Source organism: Nicotiana tomentosiformis, chromosome 6 (assembly GCF_000390325.3).
Source record: "Nicotiana tomentosiformis chromosome 6, ASM39032v3, whole genome shotgun sequence".
Classification (NCBI taxonomy): domain Eukaryota; kingdom Viridiplantae; phylum Streptophyta; class Magnoliopsida; order Solanales; family Solanaceae; genus Nicotiana; species Nicotiana tomentosiformis.
Window position 1 is genome coordinate 145,156,528 of NC_090817.1, and position 18,311 is coordinate 145,174,838.

Consider the following 18,311-nt stretch of genomic DNA (forward strand, 5'->3'; position numbering starts at 1 on the left):
ACACCAAAAGAAGTAGGAATGGGGAAAACAGGGTTACAACTCTCGAAACGACCGGCCGGGTCGTTACATCACCCCCCTCTTGTGTGGTATTGACGTATAAAATATCAATTAGTATCAGAGCGGGTTATCCTTGAAGAGGCTAACACCTTATGAGAAGATCAAGATGAGTGCACCACCTGGGAACTGAGAAGGACAATCAACTTCTAGGCCTCCACTCTTCAATGGCCAGTACTACTCTTGGTGAAAAAATAGAATGAGAGACCACATAATTGGAGAAGACTACGAGCTATGGGACATTGTTACTGATGGTCCTTTGGCTACTATGAAGAAGAATGCTGAAGGAGCAGATGTGCCAAAGACAAGAGCTGACTGCACTGCTGAGGACTTGAGAAAGTGGGAGAAGAATACTAAGGCCAAGAAATGGCTTGTGTGTGGACTTGGTCCAGACGAGTACAACAGAATTCAAAGTTGTACTACTGCTAAGGAAATTTGGGACACCTTGCAAGTGGCTCATGAAGGAACTGCTCAGGTGAAGAGGTCCAGAGTTACTTTACAATATTCTCAATATGAGAATTTCTCTATGAAGGAAGGAAAGACTATCCAAGAGATGTATACAAGGTTCACCACACTGACTAATGTACTAAAGTCTCTTGGAAGGACTCTTCTTGAAGAAGACAAAGTTGAGAAAATTCTGACTAGGGTTCTACCAGTTTCTTGGGAAAGCAAAATCACTGCAATTCAGGAATCTAAGAACATTGAAACACTTAAACTGGATGAGCTGATTGGAAATCTCAATGCGTATGAACTTAGAAGGCAGACCATGAAGATGGATGTGCCCAAGAAGGAAAGGAGCCTGACACTCAGAATCACTGAAGGTGCTGATCTGGAGGAAGATGAAATGGCTATGATCACCAAGGACTTCAAGAAATACCTTATGAGAGGAAAAAGTTCTTCAAGAGGTGGAAATTACAACAAAGTAAGGGTTCCTGAAAAAATGACCAATGAGGGCTGATACAAGTGTGGGAAGAATGATCATCACATCAAGAACTGCCCTCAATGGGAAATTGAATGGAAGAAGGAAAGATCTGAACGAAGGAACAAGAAGAAGGAACAGGTTCATCCCAAGAAGAACAAAGGATCAACAAAGGCTATGGTTGCTGCTTGGGGAGAAAGCTCAGATGAGGACTCAGATGATGAAGATGAAGATGAACAAGCACTTATGGCAATTGGAGAATCCGATGAGGAATCTGAAGTAAGTATAATCCATGTAAACGACAAGATTAAGTTTTTGTCTAAAGAAAGGCTATCTGAGTTACTTCTAGATTTCATTGATGAATCTGAAGATATAAACAATGAAAAGAAACAGTTGTCTAAGGAATGTGTGATTTTAAAAGCAAAGTGTAAGAACCTGGAACTTAGAATTAGTGAGATTGTAAGTGAAAATACTGCACTAAAGAACCAGGTTCATGCATTTGAATCAAATGTCCTAGAACTTAGATCTAAAAACCTAAAACTAAAATTAGGAACAAGTAAGAAGACAGCTGGTTGCACAGAACTCACTCTAGAAGAAAATATAGGTAAACTAAAAGATGAGTTGTATAAGAAGGATGAGCAGGTAAGAATTTTGAAAGAGGATCTAGGCAAAGTCAAGCATGAACTACACAGAACTTGTAAATGGAACAGGTCCTCCGATGCACTTTCATGGCTACAGGAACATCATAGTAGCAATAGAAGAGGACTTGGCTTTGGGAATCTGCCACCTAAATGGGATCCCAAAAGCAAGTATCTCACACTTCCTGAGAATAAAATTTGCACACACTGTGGTAAGACTGGTCACTATAAAAGTGAATGCACTGCAAAAGAAAAGGCTAGTCAAAAGAATAAAAAGTTTGCTCAAGGGAAGAATAGGCCACCAAGTTGGGCTAAAAAGAATCTGATTCATCCTTTTGCCTATAGAAAGGGACCCAAATTAGTTTGGGTTCCTAACAACCCTTGATTTCCTTTTGCGGGTCCAAGTGAAGGGGAGCAGCCAAATATGGTACATGGATAGTGGCTGCTCAAAGCACATGACAGGAAGCAAAACCAGTTCCTTTCACTTGAGGACCTCAAAGGAGGTAATGTCTCCTTTGGAAATGGGAAGAAATATGAAATCATTGGGGTTGGTAAGATAGGTAAGACTGACTCTCACTCGATTGAGAATGTATATTTGATAGACGGCCTAAAATACAGTCTAATTAGTGTATCACAACTATGTGATAGAGGTAACTTGGTAGCATTCACCTCTACAAAATGCTTTGTGATTAATCTTACCACTGACAAGATTGTTTTGCAGGGAAAAAGAGTGAACAATATATATATTGTAGATCTATCCACACTGTCAGAAAATGAACTCACTTTCTTAAGTGTGTTGGACAATGATCCCCTCCTTTGGCACAAGAGACTTGGACATGCAAGTCTGAGTCAACTCAACAAATTAGTCTCCAAGGACTTAGTGATAGGACTGTCTAACATCAAGTTCAAGGAAGACAAAGTCTGTGAGGCTTGTGCTAGGGGGAAGCAGGTAAAATTCTCTTTTAAATGCAAGAAAGTGGTAAGTACCACCAGAACGATGGAACTGGTCCATATGGATCTTTGTGTTCCAATGAGAACATTAAGTAGAGGTGGTAAGAGATATGTGATGGTGCTTGTTGATGATTATTCTAGGTTTGCCTTGACACTGTTTTTAACATCTAAAGATGAAGCATTTGACATGTTCACTTCCTTTGTTAGAAAAACTCAGAAACAATTAGGAAATCAACTTGCATCAATTAGGTCTGATCATGGTACTGAATTTAAAAATGCTAAATTTGCTGAATTTTGTGATGTGCATTGCATAGATCATAATTTTTCTGCCCCTAGAACTCCACAATAAAATAGAGTAGTTGAAAGAAAGAATAGGACACTTGAAGATATGGCTAGGACTATGCTTCTTTCTAGTAAACTGCCCCATAGCTTCTGGGCAGAAGCTGTAAATACTGTATGCTATATCATAAATAGGTGCATGACAAGACCTCTAGTAGAGAATACTCCCTATGAGTTACTTAAAGGGAGAAAACCAAACATATCCCATCTTAGGGCATTTGGATGCAAGTGCTTTGTGAACAACAATGGTAAGGACTCCCTAGGTAAGTTTGATCCCAGAAGTGATGAGGGAGTATTCTTGGGATATTGTTCACATAGTAAAGCTTATAAAGTTTATAACAAAAGAACTATGTGTATTGAAGAAAGTGTACATGTGATTTTTGATAAAACTAACATTCTTTCTGAGAGACATGAACAAGATGATGAAGCAATTGGGCTGGTTAAACACTTAAATGAAACCACATCCCAGACTGAAGTATCTCTGGAGGAAAGAACATGTGATGGAACATGTTCATCTATCCCCGGCAACATGACAGGGGGAATAGAACAAAACAATTCTCAAACTTTAGTGGAACCTGTACCTGAACCTGTTTCACAGCAACAAAACATCGAGGGAACATCAAGGGGTAACCAGTTGGTTGTGAAACCTTACAGATATCAAAGTTCTCATCCTATTGAGAACATCATCACTGATCCAACCTCTGGAATCAAAACCAGATCTTCTTTAAAGATTCTTTGCACTTTTGATGCTTTCTTATCTTTTATCGAACCTAAAAATATTGTTGAAGCTTTGTAGGATGCAGACTGGGTACATGCAATAAAAGATGAACTCAACAAATTTGAAAGGAGTCAAGTTTGACATCTGGTATCAAGACCCTTGGATAGATTAGTAATTGGCACAAAATGGGTCTTCAGAAACAAGCTTGATGAGGATGGAACTGTTACAAGGAACAAGGCAAGATTGGTGGTTCAAGGATATAGCCAAGAGGAGGGCATAGACTATGATGAAACCTTTGCTCCAGTTGCAAGGTTGAAAGCAATAAGACTCCTTAAAACCTTTGCTGATTACATTGAATTCACCCTCTACCAGATGGATGTCAAGAGTGCCTTCCTCAATGGCTATCTAAAGGAAGAAGTGTTTGTCAAGCAACCTCTGGGGTTTGAAAGCAAGGAGAGTCCTGATCATGTGTGCAAACTTGACAAAGCACTTTATGGGCTCAAGCAGGCACCAAGAGCATGGTATGAAAGATTATCAAGGTTTTTGCTTGATCATGACTACAAGAGAGGTAAAATTGACAATACTTTGTTCTTGAAAGAAAAAGGTAAATATCTCTTGGTAGTTCAGATATATGTTGATGATATAATCTTTGGAGAAACTACTGATAATTAATTAAAGATTTTGCTAAACTAATGGGGAGTGAATTTGAAATGAGCATGATGGGTGAGCTTAATTTCTTTTTAGGCTTACAAATTAAACAAAATTCAAATGGAACTATGATCCATCAGCAGAAATATGTAAAAGAGTTTCTTAAAAGGTTTAAAATGGAAGATTCCAAAGAAATTGACACTCCTATTACAACAGCTACAAAGTTGGATATAGATGAACATGGTTCATCTGTTGATCAGAAGTTGTACAGGGGAATGATTGGCTCATTGTTGTATCTCACTGCTAGTAGACCTTGCATTGTTTTCAGTGTAGGTCTTTGTGCAAGATTTCAGGCAATCCGAAGGAGTCTCACTTGGCGACTGTCAAGAGAATTTTGAGATATCTGAAAGGCACCACTGATCTTTGTCTTTGGTATCTAAAAGGTAGTAATTTCAATCTTGTGCGATATGTTGATGCTGATTATGCAGGTTTTCTTGTGGATAGAAAGAGCACCTCAGGTATGGCACACTTTCTTGGCTCATGTCTTGTGTCTTGGGGCACCAAAAAGCAAAATTCAGTGGCCTTATCTACTGCTGAAGCTGAGTATGTTGTTGCTGCCTCATGTTGTGCTCAATTGTTATGGATCAAACAACAATTAATGGATTTTGGAATTGATGTTGGTTGTATCCCCATTTTTTGTGATAACACTAGTACAATCAGTATGACCAAGAACCCGGTTCATCATAAGAGAGCTAAGCACATAGATGTTAGACATCACTTTTTGAGGGATAACTATGAAAAGAGGTTGATCACTGTAGAATTTTATGCTACTGACAAGCAAATAGCTGACATATTCACAAAAGCCCTAAGTAGAGATCACTTTGAAAGGAACAAGTTAGAATTAGGGATGATTAAGATCACCTAAAAGGATCAGTTCAGAATTCACAGCAAAAAAAAGGAAATTAAAAAAAAATTGAAAAACAAAATTGTTGGTTTTGGTTAGAAAATCTGAAAATGTGTACATAATTAGATTAATTTTTCTCAGACTCATACTTTCAATAGTATACTCTTGTGCCATGTGTTAAAATGACTCATTAATCTCTAATGATATTTTCTCTATTTTGACAAATTTAGACTTACACAAGAGAATTATCAGTGAAGAACCTGGTTCATCAAGATAACACGGTATGTTTTCTACAATCTGCACAATTTGAAATAATAATATTTGGATCATGAGCAGAGTCCTACTTAATTCCAAACTCCTTTTGGACTTATCCGTTACAAGAAAACCAGTTCTGTTCAAAAGAGTCCCAACCGAATTGAAGTACCTAGATTCTAGGGATACACTCCAAAGTCTTTTCAAAACTGAAATTTAGTTTGATTAGACTTCCACACCCACTATCATCCCTTCCACCACCCCAATCTCTAAGAAAAGAGTAAAGATGCTTGCTCGTAAGGTTGTTGCAGGGAGAGAGCAAATTTGGAGAATAGGTTTATACTAGTAGGGTCTAAAGCAGGTGTTGAAACTACAGAGTCTGGAGGAATTGATGGTAAAAATAAAAAAGAAAAAGAAAAAGAGAGCAAGGGTGTTCGAAGTGCTGTGAGGGGAAAGGGTAAAAGAGTGGTTGATTCTTCACCCACTCATGTGAGTTTAACTAAAGACACATGTGAAATGGTTGTTTGGGGAGAAAAAAACCTGCTGGAGTAGAGGAGAATGTAAAGAAAACATGGGGAAGTGGGTCTAGCGAAGCCGCTGAAGGGCTGGTTCAACTTCGGAAAAATATAGATGAACCTGTTTCATCTGAACAGGAAACCCTCGCAGACCTTCTGAAAAGAGTGATTGAAAGTTATAATCCAAAGAAGAAAGGGAGGTTGGTACAAGAAAGGATCATTATGGGGAAAATATGCTGCTTGATTGTGACTATGAAGTCCATACCACTCTTAAAGAACCTGGTTCATCTAAGAAGGTACCAATGAATAGCAAGGTGCGAGCCTTGGTAAAAGAAAGTGGGGCTAAGGATGCTAAGATTGAGAGGTTGAAGAAGAGGTTGGCAGAGGTGGAGACTGAGAGAGATGCTCTCAGAATTGAGCTGGCAAGAGAAAATAAGAAGAATGATGACATTCTTCAGGATATGCTGAAACTCCTCCAAGCCAAAAACCAAGCACCTAGTTCTTCCGAGTCTTAATCCTCTTAGCCTAGTGTAGATCAACCAGCGACTCAGTTCGGGATTTTTTGTTGTTTTTGCTCATGTTTCCAATACGTTTATTTCTTTTTATGCTTTGTGAAAGAATCGTATCAATCATCAATGAAATTCACTGTTTTTGCTCTATCTGTTTGTTTATATTTCTTTGATGGTTAAAATTCTTAGCTTGATCTATGATGATTAATCCATGATTGTATTTGAAGTAGCCCCAGTGGCCATGAGTAAGTTTTAAAATCTGGTTATCTTACTTAATTATGCAACTTTTCGATGATGCCAAAAGGGGGAAAAAGGTTGTGCTTTTCACTTTGAACAGTGATGTTTATAACCTAATGAACCTGGTCCTTGATGATAAGTGATAAAAAGGAAAAATATTTCTAACATTGTGTTGATGTTGAGCTAAGTTGAAACATGGCCTAAGCTTATGGAAGCACAGAGTTTATCATCATCAAAAAGGGGGAATTTGTTGGCCCAAGTAAGGGATAGTTTTGAATATTGACAAAGGAACTCAGGGATAAACCAGGTCCATCACTGGTAGGCATAGACACGGGCAGATTCAAAGCACGTGAGATGCACATGCAAGAGATAAATAAAATCTAGCATAATAATAGATATCTCCTGATCGAAAAAGGTTGCATAATTGATAAGGAGAAGGACTCTTAATCAAAGAGAACACTATCCAAGATAAGGGAGGAGTTAGAGGTTGAGATCAGCTAGAACTCTTCCACCAAGGAAGAGTAGCATTAGAACTCTAGTTATTTTCTACTCTACTAACTCTATAAATCGCAGGATATTCTCATTCTACAGGTGACGCACAAAAGCGGGAGTTAAACGTGAATTGAGAGTAAAATAGCAAGGCATTTTTCAAGTAGTTCGTGTGTGATTCAAGTGTGCGAACCTGAAGCTACATGAACCAGATAAAAGAACCAGTTCCAAGTGCCTATCTTTTATTCTAGTTCAATTGTAGTAGGTGTTTTTATATTGTACCTTTCAGCTTTATCTAGAGGCAATTGTAATAGGTACTCAAAGTATTCAGGTTAGAGTTAACTTGAAGTTGTCGCAGTAGTTAGAGGCTGGTTGCCACAACGGGATTAGAGTTAATCCTAGGTTTACAAAAGTATTTTGTAAATGTAGTTTTTGGCTCAGTGATTTAGTGAAGAGTTTGGAAAAATCCTACTGGGAAGTAGGTCGTGGTTTTTTCACCTTTGAGCTAGGTATTTTCCACGTAAAATACTTGTGTTCTTTAATTTCTATACTTATTATTTCGCAACAGTAGTAGTTGGAACACATAGAAGAACCAGGTCCTTCTATAATCCGTGCACGCAAAAAATTGGACACCACACAAATCATCCCCCCCTCTTGTGTGGTATTGACGTATAAAACATCAGTATAGTACTCCCGGTGAAAAGGTAAAAGCTAATTTTGTTATGTCTAGGCCTAAGGAGCCAAAAGTGATTTCAATGACTTAATAAAGTTGAAATGATTTTACATGATTTTATTAGAATCATGGGTTGGTATAAATGTTTTAAAAGTTTATATTATGATTTACATTTTTCTAGTCTTTTCATTTAAAATGATAAAGAGCATGAATTGATATAATTGTTATCGCTTTATATCAATGTTGGTTGCATTATTTTTGTAAAGCCTTGTCCTAGAAACTTGATTTAGAGAGAGTCTATGACACTTATTGAGTACCGCCATGGTGTACTCAGCCCTTAGGGGCCCCTCTCCAGGGTCCCACTTACTTTACATGTTTTTAGGATAAGACATGGTACATGATGAGCTGATGGGGCAATAGGATGACTCTCTTTCCGAAGCATATATCAAGGCACCACTTCTATTCCATGTTAGCCTTTATGTTGATCTTACTTACTTTTGGTTAGGTCTGTCCCAAGTATTTATTTCATCATTGTGTCTTAGAGATTCCATAGACAGTTTGATAGAATTTAAGGGACCACCAAACTATATAGAGAACCAGGTTCTCTATAAGTTCCCACAGAAACACACGCACACTGCACTAAGTAGATGACAAGAGAATTTTTACGTGGAAAATTCCCAACTCAACGGGATTAAAAACCACGACCTACCCTTGTAGGATTTCAACTTCACTACTGAGCAACTTTTAGATTACAACCTCTGCAACCTAGGAATTAATCTCTTAATCCCTCACTAACTTGTAATACTCTATTACAAGCCACTTTTTAATAACTCTATTATAAAGACTTTACAACTCGACTAACTCTAGCCAAGACTTAAACACAAAGGTTTAAGGTTTACAAAGGGTTTCATACAGAATACTTCTAAACAAGCTAAGTAGGAATTACAATTGAAGAACTATTACAAAGTTACAACTCAACTAAGGACATACAATGACTTGCTGTGGGGAACTGGTCCGTAGTAGTGTTGTTCTTTGATCTTGATGCACTTGAGAATTGATTGCTTGATGATCAATGACCGTGTGAGAGCTTCAATGATTTCTCTAAGTGAACAAGTGATTTGTTTTACCTTCCTTGATGTTAATAATGCATTTGTGACATTACTAGGATGATGTAAGCAAGGTAGGTAAAAGACACTCCCCATAAAGTTGACTGTTGCACTGTAGCGTGTGCAGGCAACAACTTTACAGTTGGGGCAGTTGACTTGTATAGTTTCCTCGAGAAACGATAGCTCTCTATTCCCTCTGTTGTTCCTCTGACTCTGAAGAGTCGAAGCATATTCCAAGCTGGAACATTTCGATCTTAAGGTTGAGGATATGTAACTGGTTCCTTATCTGGTTCTTGACAGTAAGTTTGTTAAATCATCAAAACATAAAGCAAGGTACTTGTAACCTATCAATTTCCCCTTTTTGATGATGACAAACTTATAATTGAACATCCCATAAAAAGATCGCACAGAACCAGACAGTGAACCAGAAAGCCTTAAGTTTCCCCCTGAGTCTGTAACCTGTAACCTATCAATTTCCCCTTTTTGATGATGACAAACTTATAATTGAACATCCCACAAAAAGATCGCACAGAACCAGACAGTGAACCAGAAAAGCCTTAAGTTTCCCCCTGAGTCTGTCTTCCCCCTTAATCAGTGCTCATTAATCAATTATGCACATTAATCTTCCCCCTTTTGGCATCATAAAAAGAAGAGCAACAAGTATATAGCAAAAAGAAGTTTAGCTTGAGTTAACTCATGCCACTTGTGTGCACACAATATCACTAAAAACAGAGCATAAAGACAAGGCATAGTTAGCAAAAAGGGAAAAGCTGGCATTAGCATTAATTTGGATTTTTCAACAGGAGCAGAGTCAATGTTACTATCACCATCCACAGTTTTGAACAAACAAAAAAAACACCACAAACATCATCATAAAAACTGACACTGAGGGAATAGACTTATCACTAAAGATTGGACACTGAAGGGACACTGTTTAAGAAGCACTAGAAGGAGATGGCTTAGAAAGGGCTTGGAGGACTAAATCTATTCGAGCATTTGCTGACATTTGCTCGTTGTGCAGTCTCTCTTTCTGGTCCTCCACTTGTTTCCTGAGCTCATCATTCTCTTTTGTTATACGAGCAACCTCTTCTCCTTGAGAACAACTGGAACCAGGTGCCTACTGCAGCCGACTTAACTGAGTCTCAAGGATAGCATTCCTTGCTTTCAATTTCCTTATCTCTGAGGTCGCACTGTTCTGAGCATTGATCAGCTGAGATATGATCTAAGTGCTTCCAACCCCTCCAATTTTCTCAATACACTCACATTCTTCAAGAGTAGCTTTGGAGAAAATTTGCTTCGCTTGTCCTAGAGGAACCTTGAAGTGCTTAAATACCTTGGTGAGAAGGAACCCATACGGCAGCCCATGATTACCATCTTTAAAGTCTGCCACTTTGTTCATGTGCTATATCATAATCCCAAGCAGATTGATGGTAGTGAAGTTGTCCAGTGCTTCCATGAGGAACAGGTCTGCACGAGAGGTGATAGATCTTCTCTCAGCTCGAGGCAATAGTACCTTGTTCACAATTTCAAACAACAGTTGGTATACAGGAAGGAGGGCCTTCTTCTGAACCCGTTCCCCCTGCTGAATTGCTCTGTCCTTTAATATGGCATTTCTGAAGTTTTGAGAATAGGATCCATGAACACTAGACAACCCTTTAGCAGGCACACCAAGAATGGATCCCAATAAGGTAGAGTCCATCACCATATCAGCTCCATTCACCAACACACAAATGTGATCATCTTCAACTTTTAAAAAGGTCAGCATAGAAACTTTGAACTTCCTCTTTATACACCATTGAAGCATCATTTGTGAACAAATGTGTCCACTGTTGGAACTCACAGATCTCAACCACCTGTCTCATACCAACATCCTCTAAGATATCAGGGGCAAATGTGCGGCCCCATAGCACCTTTTGATTTCTTAACCTCTCTTTCCCAGCACTCCTTGGATCACCCACTCTGGCCTTCTTTGAGGAACCAGGTTCCTCATCCGTATCATCTTTTCACTTAGCAGACTTGCAAATATTCTTTCCTTTTTGATAAGACTTCACAGACATTTCACCCAATTCTTCAATCACCCTGGCAACAGACTCTTCTACCAACTTATCACCAGATTCTTTCACCACATTTTCACTAGCGACAACATCATCAGACTTGTTCAGACTTTCAGCAGACACAGAAGATCCCCTTTTAGGCTTGGGGAGACCATGCTTCTATGAGTGCTTTCTAGTTAAGGAACCAGGTTCCTCTTCTACTTCATCATCAACATTCACAACTAGCACTGTCTTCTCGCTTACAACTTTCCCATCTTTCACTAATTTTCTTCTCTTTGACTTAGCTTGGTTGTTCTTAAGCGCAGACTCAAGAGCCTCCTTCCTTTGAAACCTTATAGTAGGTCGCTTAGGAGTAGACTCTTGAGTAACCATTGGTCTATGCCTAGTCAAGCTAGCAATTGGCATATCATCAGAATCCTCTTCACTTTCCCCAACTACTTCTTCAGAATCAGATCTCATCTCAGGCATAACCACAAACAAAAGCTCAGCATTGAAATAAGGGGAGGGAGCAGGATCAATACTGACCTGGGGCTCTTGAGAGGACCCCTGAGTTGGATCCTTTGAGGAGGGATCAGGTCCCTCATTTGGGACCCCAGTAGTATAGTCCTGTGCCGATTGTTCAATAGGCACAAGCTCTCTACCCTCTTTCACAGTCTTAGACTCTTCCCCCTGAGTCCCAAAATCATCATCACCTCCTTCTATAATAACCCCTTCATGAGCTATGGACAACATGTTCTCTATTGCCTCTTTCTCTTGTACATCCATGGAGAACTCAGTAGAGGAAAGAGTGTTACCCGTGGACACAAGATCAGGAACAGTCTTTGTTGAGTCAAACTTCTCGGAAGTATCAGTTTGATCTACCTTTGACCCTTTTTTCATAGGCGAACTTGAAATTTCCTGATCTTCTTCTTTGTCAGTAATACTCTGTTTATCCCCTTTTTTTGGCGAAGTAGGAGAAGGGATCTGGGCTATAAATATTTTGGGAATCGAGATTTTGTGACTCTTATGAGAACTAGAACTCGAGTGGGTAGGAAAGGAGACGGAATGTGAGGGTGAATCTATCCTGGGGTTTTGGTTAGTAGTGCTGTGGAGTGAGGAGTCTAATATCGGTGTTTCAATAGGTGAGTACTAAATGGGGATGTCACTTGGAACACTCGAGGTTGTTTGATTTTCAGCCATGGTGAGAAAAAGAGAAGGGATTTGGCAGTTTGAAGAGAGGCAGAAGAATGGGGTTTTGAAATTTGATGGGAGGAGTTGTGACAGTGATAGATGTATTTATGATGGATGAGGTATCGGTTAAGAAAGGGCGACAGTTTTGGGAGTCGGGTCGATTATTAATGGGTGAGACGTTTGGGTTCACAAGACGCAAGGAAAAGAAACTAATGCACTGATGACATGGCACTTGTTTTAACCGTTCAAAATTGTGCATGAGAGAACAGAGAAACTACTAACCTGTGTCAGGAGAACCAGGTTCCCTGACTAATCTTGCATCTGTAAGCTTTGCCCTTTTTACCAGCGCGTACTGCATCAACTGCCTATTTGCTCTGTAATCATCATGCGTGTCTACCTGTAACGGTATAGAGATGAGTTAGACTTTGCCAAAAAATACTTTTAAGCTAATTTTACCTGAATATTTTTTTCATAGCCAATCACCGAGGGATCAGGCCCTCAGTTGGGCTTTATCAACCCCAATGCCAAACGATTTCTTTCAAAATGTTCTCTACTCAAGGCCTTGGTAAATATGTCTGCAATCTGATCTTTTGTGCTGTAGAATTTCATGCAAATGAGCCCCTTTTCAGCATTGTCTCTGAGGAAGTGGTGACACACGTCAATGTACTTGGTTCTCTTATGTTGGACTAGATTTTTGGCCATATTGAGTGCACTTGTATTGTCGCATAGGAGAGGCACACAATTTGAGAACACTCCAAAGTCTTCCAGCAGCTGCTTGATCCACAACGATTGAGCACAGCAAGAAGCAACTACTACATATTCTGCTTCTGCAGTTGAGAGTGCCACTGAGTTTTGATTCCTAGAACCCCATGAGATTAGGCAAGAACCTAGGAAATGTGCCATTCCAGACGTGCTTTTCCTGTCCACCAGATATCCTGCATAATCAACATTAGCATACCCGATAAGATCAAAGTTGTCACCTGAGGGATAGTAGAGAACCAGGCCCTGTGTTCCTTTGAGATATCTCAATATTCTATTGGCAGCCTTCAGATGAGATTCCTTTGGATTGTATTGAAACCTTGCACAAAGGCCCACGCTAAACACAATGTCTGGTCTGCTTACAGTGAGATACAAGAGTTACCCTATGATCCCTCTATACATGATCTGATTTACAAAGGAACCAAGTTTATCTATGTCTAGATGGGTAGTTGTGGTAATAGGGGTGTCGATGACTTTTAATGCTTCCATGTCAAACCTTTTCAGCAATTCCTTGATGTACTTCTGCCGACTTATCAATGTTCCCTTCTAAGATTGCTTCACTTGAAGTCCTAGAAAGAAATTTAATTCTTCCATCATACTCATTTTGAACTCACTCCCCATGAGTTTTGCAAATTCTTCACAAAGAGAGTCAGTTGTGGCTCCAAAGATGATATCATCAACATATAGCTGAACAATGAGCAGGTTCCTCCCTCGTTTCTTCAGAAAAAGAGTGTTGTCAATTTTCCCCCTTGTAAATCCATTTTCTAGAAGGAATTTTGACAACCTTTTATACCAAGCCCGGGGAGCATGCTTTAGCCCGTACAATGCTTTATCCAGTTTGAACACATGCTCAGGATGCTCGTGACACTCAAAACCAGGAGGCTACTTGACATAGACTTCTTCTTTCAGATAGCCATTTAGAAATGCACTTTTGATATCCATTTGGAACAGTGTGAACTCCATATGAGATGCAAAGGTAATAAGAATTCTAATGGCTTCCATTCGAGCAACTGGAGCAAATGTTTCATCATAATCGATCCCTTCTTTATGATTGTAGCCTTGAACTATAAGCCTTGCCTTGTTTCTTATTGTATTTCCAAACTCATCAAGTTTGTTCCTGAATACCCACCTGCTTCCTATGATAGTTTGATCTGCAGGTCGAGGGACCATGTGCCATACCTTGCTTCTTTCAAATTGATGCAGCTCCTCATGTATGGCTGTGATCCAGTCTGCATCTTTTAACGCTTCTTTGATGTTTTTGGGCTCTATTTGAGAAAGAAAGGCTGAAAAGGCAAGTGAGTTTCTTGCTTTTGATCTGGTTTGAACTCCTGAGTCAAGAGGGGTGATTATGTTATCAAAAGGATGTGAGCTTTTGTGCTTCCAATTTGGTACCTGAATCTCATTGGTGGAGGGCCCAGGTATGTCTGACTGAGGTTCTTGGGCGCTTCTTACTTCAGCAAGTGGAGTACCTTGGACTGCATCAACAACTTTATTTTCAGCTTCAGTTGTTGTGATTGAGGAACCAGGTTCCTCTATGTCAGCTGGAGATTCATCTGTGCCATTGTCATTTGAATCATTGACCTGACTCATCATGTTAGTTTTTCCATTTGCCATGTCAATGACTTCACCAGGTACAGATAAGGGTTCTCCATCTTGATCAACATGTCTGTCTTTCTCATAGGAGAGGTGAGATTCATCAAAGATCATATGTATACTTTCCTCAACACATTGAATCCTTTTGTTGCACACTTTGTAAGCTTTGTTTTGCGATGAGTATCCCAGAAAAATTCATTCATCACTTTTGGCATCGAATTTTCCAAGAGCTTCCTTTCCATTGTTATGAACAAAGCATTTACACCCAAAAGTCCTTAGATGTGTCATCTTGGGCTTCCTTCCATTCAGCAGTTCATATGGAGTTTTGTTCAGAAGGGACCTGATCATGCACCTGTTCACCAAATAGCAAGCAGTGTCGACAGCTTCTGCCCAGAAATTCTTTGCAATCCCACTGTTAATCAACATTGTTCTTTCTATGTCTTCAAGAGTTATATTCTTCCTCTCCACAACACCATTTTGTTGAGGTGTTCTTAGTACTGAGAAATTGTGAGTGATACCATTTTCGGTACAGAACTCATCAAATTTGGCATTGTCAAACTCCGTCCCATGGTCAGACCTGATGCTGGCTACCTTATTACCCATCTTCACTTGGATCTTCTTGACAAAAGCAACGAACACTTCAAAGGTTTCATCCTTGGTCCTGAAAAACAGAGTCCAGGTGAATCTGGAGTAGTCATCAACTATCACAAAGATGTACTTCTTTCCTCCTTTGCTTGGTACCCTCATCGGTCCACATAGATCCATGTGAAGGAGATCAAGTTGCCTTGAGGTGCTGACTTCCTTTTTAGGCTTGAATGAGGATCTGACTTGCTTGCCTTTTACACATGCGTCACACACTTTGTGATACTTGAAGCTTGACTTGGACAGACCACGAACCAGGTCCTTCCTGACCAATTTGTTCAGCAATGTGAAACTTGCATGACCCAGCCTCCTGTGCCATAGTTCAACATCATCATCTACGTCACTTAGACAACTGAGATCACCATTCTGCAGAGACTCAAAATCAGCAACATAGATATTTTTGTATCATTTTGCTACTAGCACCACCTCACCGGTCACTAGCTTTGTGATTGTATAAAATTTTGACACAAATTCCACCTTATTTCCCTTGTCACAGACATGGGAAACACTTAGCAAGATATACTTCAACCCATTCACATAGTACACATTTTTGATTGAGTGTGAGAGAGACTTCCCAATCCTTCCAACTCCCAGAATGTATCCTTTCTTTCCATTTCCAAAGGATACACTCCCTCCTTGCAGGGCCTTAAGTGAAAGGAAATCGTTTGTACTTCCAGTCATATGCTTTGAGCAGCCACTATCCATGTACCATTGTATGTTGCTTCCTTTCACTATTCCCTGCAAAAAAAGATCAGGAGTTAGACTTAGGAACCCAAACTAGTTTGGGTCCCTTATAATGAGGAAAGGGGTGAATAAGGGATCTTTTGGTCCATGCAGGCATCATGTGTTTTTTATATAAGGGACCAAGTTCTATACCAGTAGTTACTTTTTCAGTAAAAGATTTGTTTTTCTACTGTGACTGAAGTCTGGTCTTACAGTTTTCTTTAAAGTGCCCATTGTTACCGCAGTGAGTGCAAAGCCAATTGTCAGGTACAGTAACGCACTTGCTATGAGGGTTGTAGGGAATCTTTTCCCTTTGAAACCCAATCCCCTAACTGTTTTCCCCATTATTGGTGTACATGGCGGTGATAGCATCAGAAGACCAGGTCCACTTGAGTGATTTTTCAAAATCACTTTTCACTCTACCTAGTTCTTCCTGAAGTTGTTTGTTTTTCTCAAGCTCATCACACAGACTAGACTTCACTGAATTTAACTCACTTTCAAGCTTAATGTGTGCCTCACTTGCAACTTCCTTTCCCTTTTGAGAATTTTCAGGCCTACTCTCCATTTTAGGTTCCCCAATTGTTTCCTTCAAGTCTACTACCACCACTAATAGGTCATCTCTCTCATACTCAATGTTAGCAACTCTCTCAGCTAAGATTTTTTTTTCTTTTCTTACACACTCAAGGGTCTCTTTTAGGTCTACCACAACGACCATTAGATTATCTCTTTCATGTTCTATATGTGCAATGTTTTCATCTAAGGCATCCTTCTCTTTCTTCAGGTTCTCAATTGTTTCCTCTAAATCAACAACAACGATTACTAAGTCATCTCCGATTTGTTCTACTTTTCCTAACTCCACAGTTAAAGCATCTTTATCATTTATAAGACTATGATAAGCATCAATTAACACATTTTCCAAAGACATGAGTTTTTTAGGAGAATAAGATTTTAGATTTCTCTAAACATCCAAAGAATTTACCTCATCATCGTCGTCATCTTCATTATCATCAGACTGATCCATCAAGTCAAAGATTGAGTCATACATAGTTGCTTCACTTTCCACTGCCATCATTGACCTATCACCATGATCATTTTCTTGTTCAGATTCGCTGGAGGAGTCTCCCCATGCAGCAAGAGCTTGCTTTACAACATTGTCAGTGACATTGTTTCTCTTGAAGCGTTTGTCAGGAACCGGGTTCCTCTTGGCTGCTTTGTCAAAGTTATTTTTGTACTGATCTTGCTTTAGGAGAGGGCACTCATTGATGAAGTGTCCTGACTTGCCACATTTATGACAGAGGTCATAATATTTTGGCTTGCTAGAACTTCCCCTTTTTGGAATGCCTCCATTCCTGCGAACCATCTTCTGGAATCTTCTTGTCAAGTAAGCCATATCACCATCCTCACCACTTGAATCATTGCTGTCTGTCTTGAGGACCAGTTTCTTCTCCCTTTTGGGTTCTCTTTTTTCATTGTCCTTCTTCCTCTTCTTCATTTCATATGTTTTCAGATTGCCAACAAGTTCATCTATGGTCAGTGTCTGCAAGTCCTTCGACTTTGTAATGGCGTTCACTTTGCTTTCCCAAGAACTGAGCAGTACACTAAGGATTTTCCTGACAAGCTTGTTTCTTGGAATGGTTTCACCAAGTGAGTGAAGCTCATTAATGATGGAGGTGAAGCCAGTATGCATATCTTGGATGGATTCATCATCTTTCATCCTGAAGAGCTAGTATTCAGTTGTGAGCATGTCAATTTTGGATTGCTTAACCTGTGTTGTTCCTTCGTGAGCTGTCTAAAGAGCCTTCCAGATTTCTTCTGCTGATTGGCATGCCGATATCATGTTATATTCATCAGGACCAATGCCACAAACAAGAATTTTCTTTGCTCGAAAGTTCTTTTCTATGGCCTTTCCATCAGCGTCATTGAATTCCTTCCTCGTCATAGGAATGGCTACAGCTAGGTTGCCAAGATTCTTGGTAGGAATAAAGGGTACGTCACATATGACATCCCATAGCTCAGAATCTTCAGCCATGATGAAGTTGTGCATCCTAATTTTCCACCATCCATAAGTCTGCCCATTGAACCTAGGTAGTCTGTAAGTAGACTGGCCTTCTTCGAAGTTTGGAGGAGCAACCATGAGGATCATTTCTAGGTGTTAACCTAATAGAAAAAACCCGCTTTGATACCAATTGATAGAATTTAAGGGTCCACCAAACTATATAGAGAACCAGGTTCTCTATAAGTTCCCATAGAAACACACATACACACACTGTAGTAAGTAGATGACAAGAGGATTTTTACGTGGAAAATTCCCAGCTCAACGGGATTAAAAACCACGACCTACCCTTGTAGGATTTCAACTTCACTACTGAGCAAATTTTAAATTACAACCTCTACAACCTAGGAATTAATCTTTTAATC

General features: G+C 39.5%; 4 protein-coding genes across 4 annotated transcripts; 1 reads left to right on the forward strand and 3 right to left on the reverse strand.

Moving 5' to 3' along the window:
- Nucleotides 1-253: 253 nt before the first annotated feature.
- LOC108943435 (intracellular protein transport protein USO1-like) lies at nucleotides 254-6,453 on the forward strand. The gene is made up of 8 exons (XM_070179624.1): nucleotides 254-976; nucleotides 1,019-1,615; nucleotides 3,308-3,693; nucleotides 3,817-4,036; nucleotides 4,127-4,223; nucleotides 4,364-4,490; nucleotides 5,956-6,138; nucleotides 6,249-6,453. The coding sequence occupies exons 1-8, from the start codon at nucleotides 254-256 to the stop codon at nucleotides 6,451-6,453; spliced, it is 2,538 nt and encodes an 845-aa protein (XP_070035725.1).
- A 9,768-nt stretch (nucleotides 6,454-16,221) lies between these two features.
- LOC138894890 (uncharacterized) lies at nucleotides 16,222-16,818 on the reverse strand. The gene has a single exon (XM_070179625.1). It carries the CDS (start codon nucleotides 16,816-16,818, stop codon nucleotides 16,222-16,224), a length of 597 nt encoding a protein of 198 aa, XP_070035726.1.
- A 33-nt stretch (nucleotides 16,819-16,851) lies between these two features.
- LOC138894891 (uncharacterized) lies at nucleotides 16,852-17,607 on the reverse strand. Its single transcript, XM_070179626.1, has one exon. It carries the CDS (start codon nucleotides 17,605-17,607, stop codon nucleotides 16,852-16,854), a length of 756 nt encoding a protein of 251 aa, XP_070035727.1.
- Nucleotides 17,608-17,682: 75 nt separating this feature from the next.
- On the reverse strand, nucleotides 17,683-18,036 carry LOC138894892 (uncharacterized). The gene has a single exon (XM_070179627.1). It carries the CDS (start codon nucleotides 18,034-18,036, stop codon nucleotides 17,683-17,685), a length of 354 nt encoding a protein of 117 aa, XP_070035728.1.
- Between the last annotated feature and the right edge of the window lie 275 nt (nucleotides 18,037-18,311).

Coding starts and splice junctions, on each gene's coding strand:
- LOC108943435 (XM_070179624.1), top strand. CDS start 254: ATGAGAGACCACATAATTGGAGAAGACTACGAGCTATGGGACATTGTT. Junction 4,037..4,126: donor ATGGCTATCTAAAGGAAGAA/GTGTTTGTCAAG, acceptor GGGCTCAAGCAG/GCACCAAGAGCATGGTATGA. Junction 4,224..4,363: donor TTTGTTCTTGAAAGAAAAAG/GTAAATATCTCT, acceptor ATTTCTTTTTAG/GCTTACAAATTAAACAAAAT.
- LOC138894890 (XM_070179625.1), bottom strand. CDS start 16,818: ATGTCTTTGGAAAATGTGTTAATTGATGCTTATCATAGTCTTATAAAT.
- LOC138894891 (XM_070179626.1), bottom strand. CDS start 17,607: ATGAAAGATGATGAATCCATCCAAGATATGCATACTGGCTTCACCTCC.
- LOC138894892 (XM_070179627.1), bottom strand. CDS start 18,036: ATGATCCTCATGGTTGCTCCTCCAAACTTCGAAGAAGGCCAGTCTACT.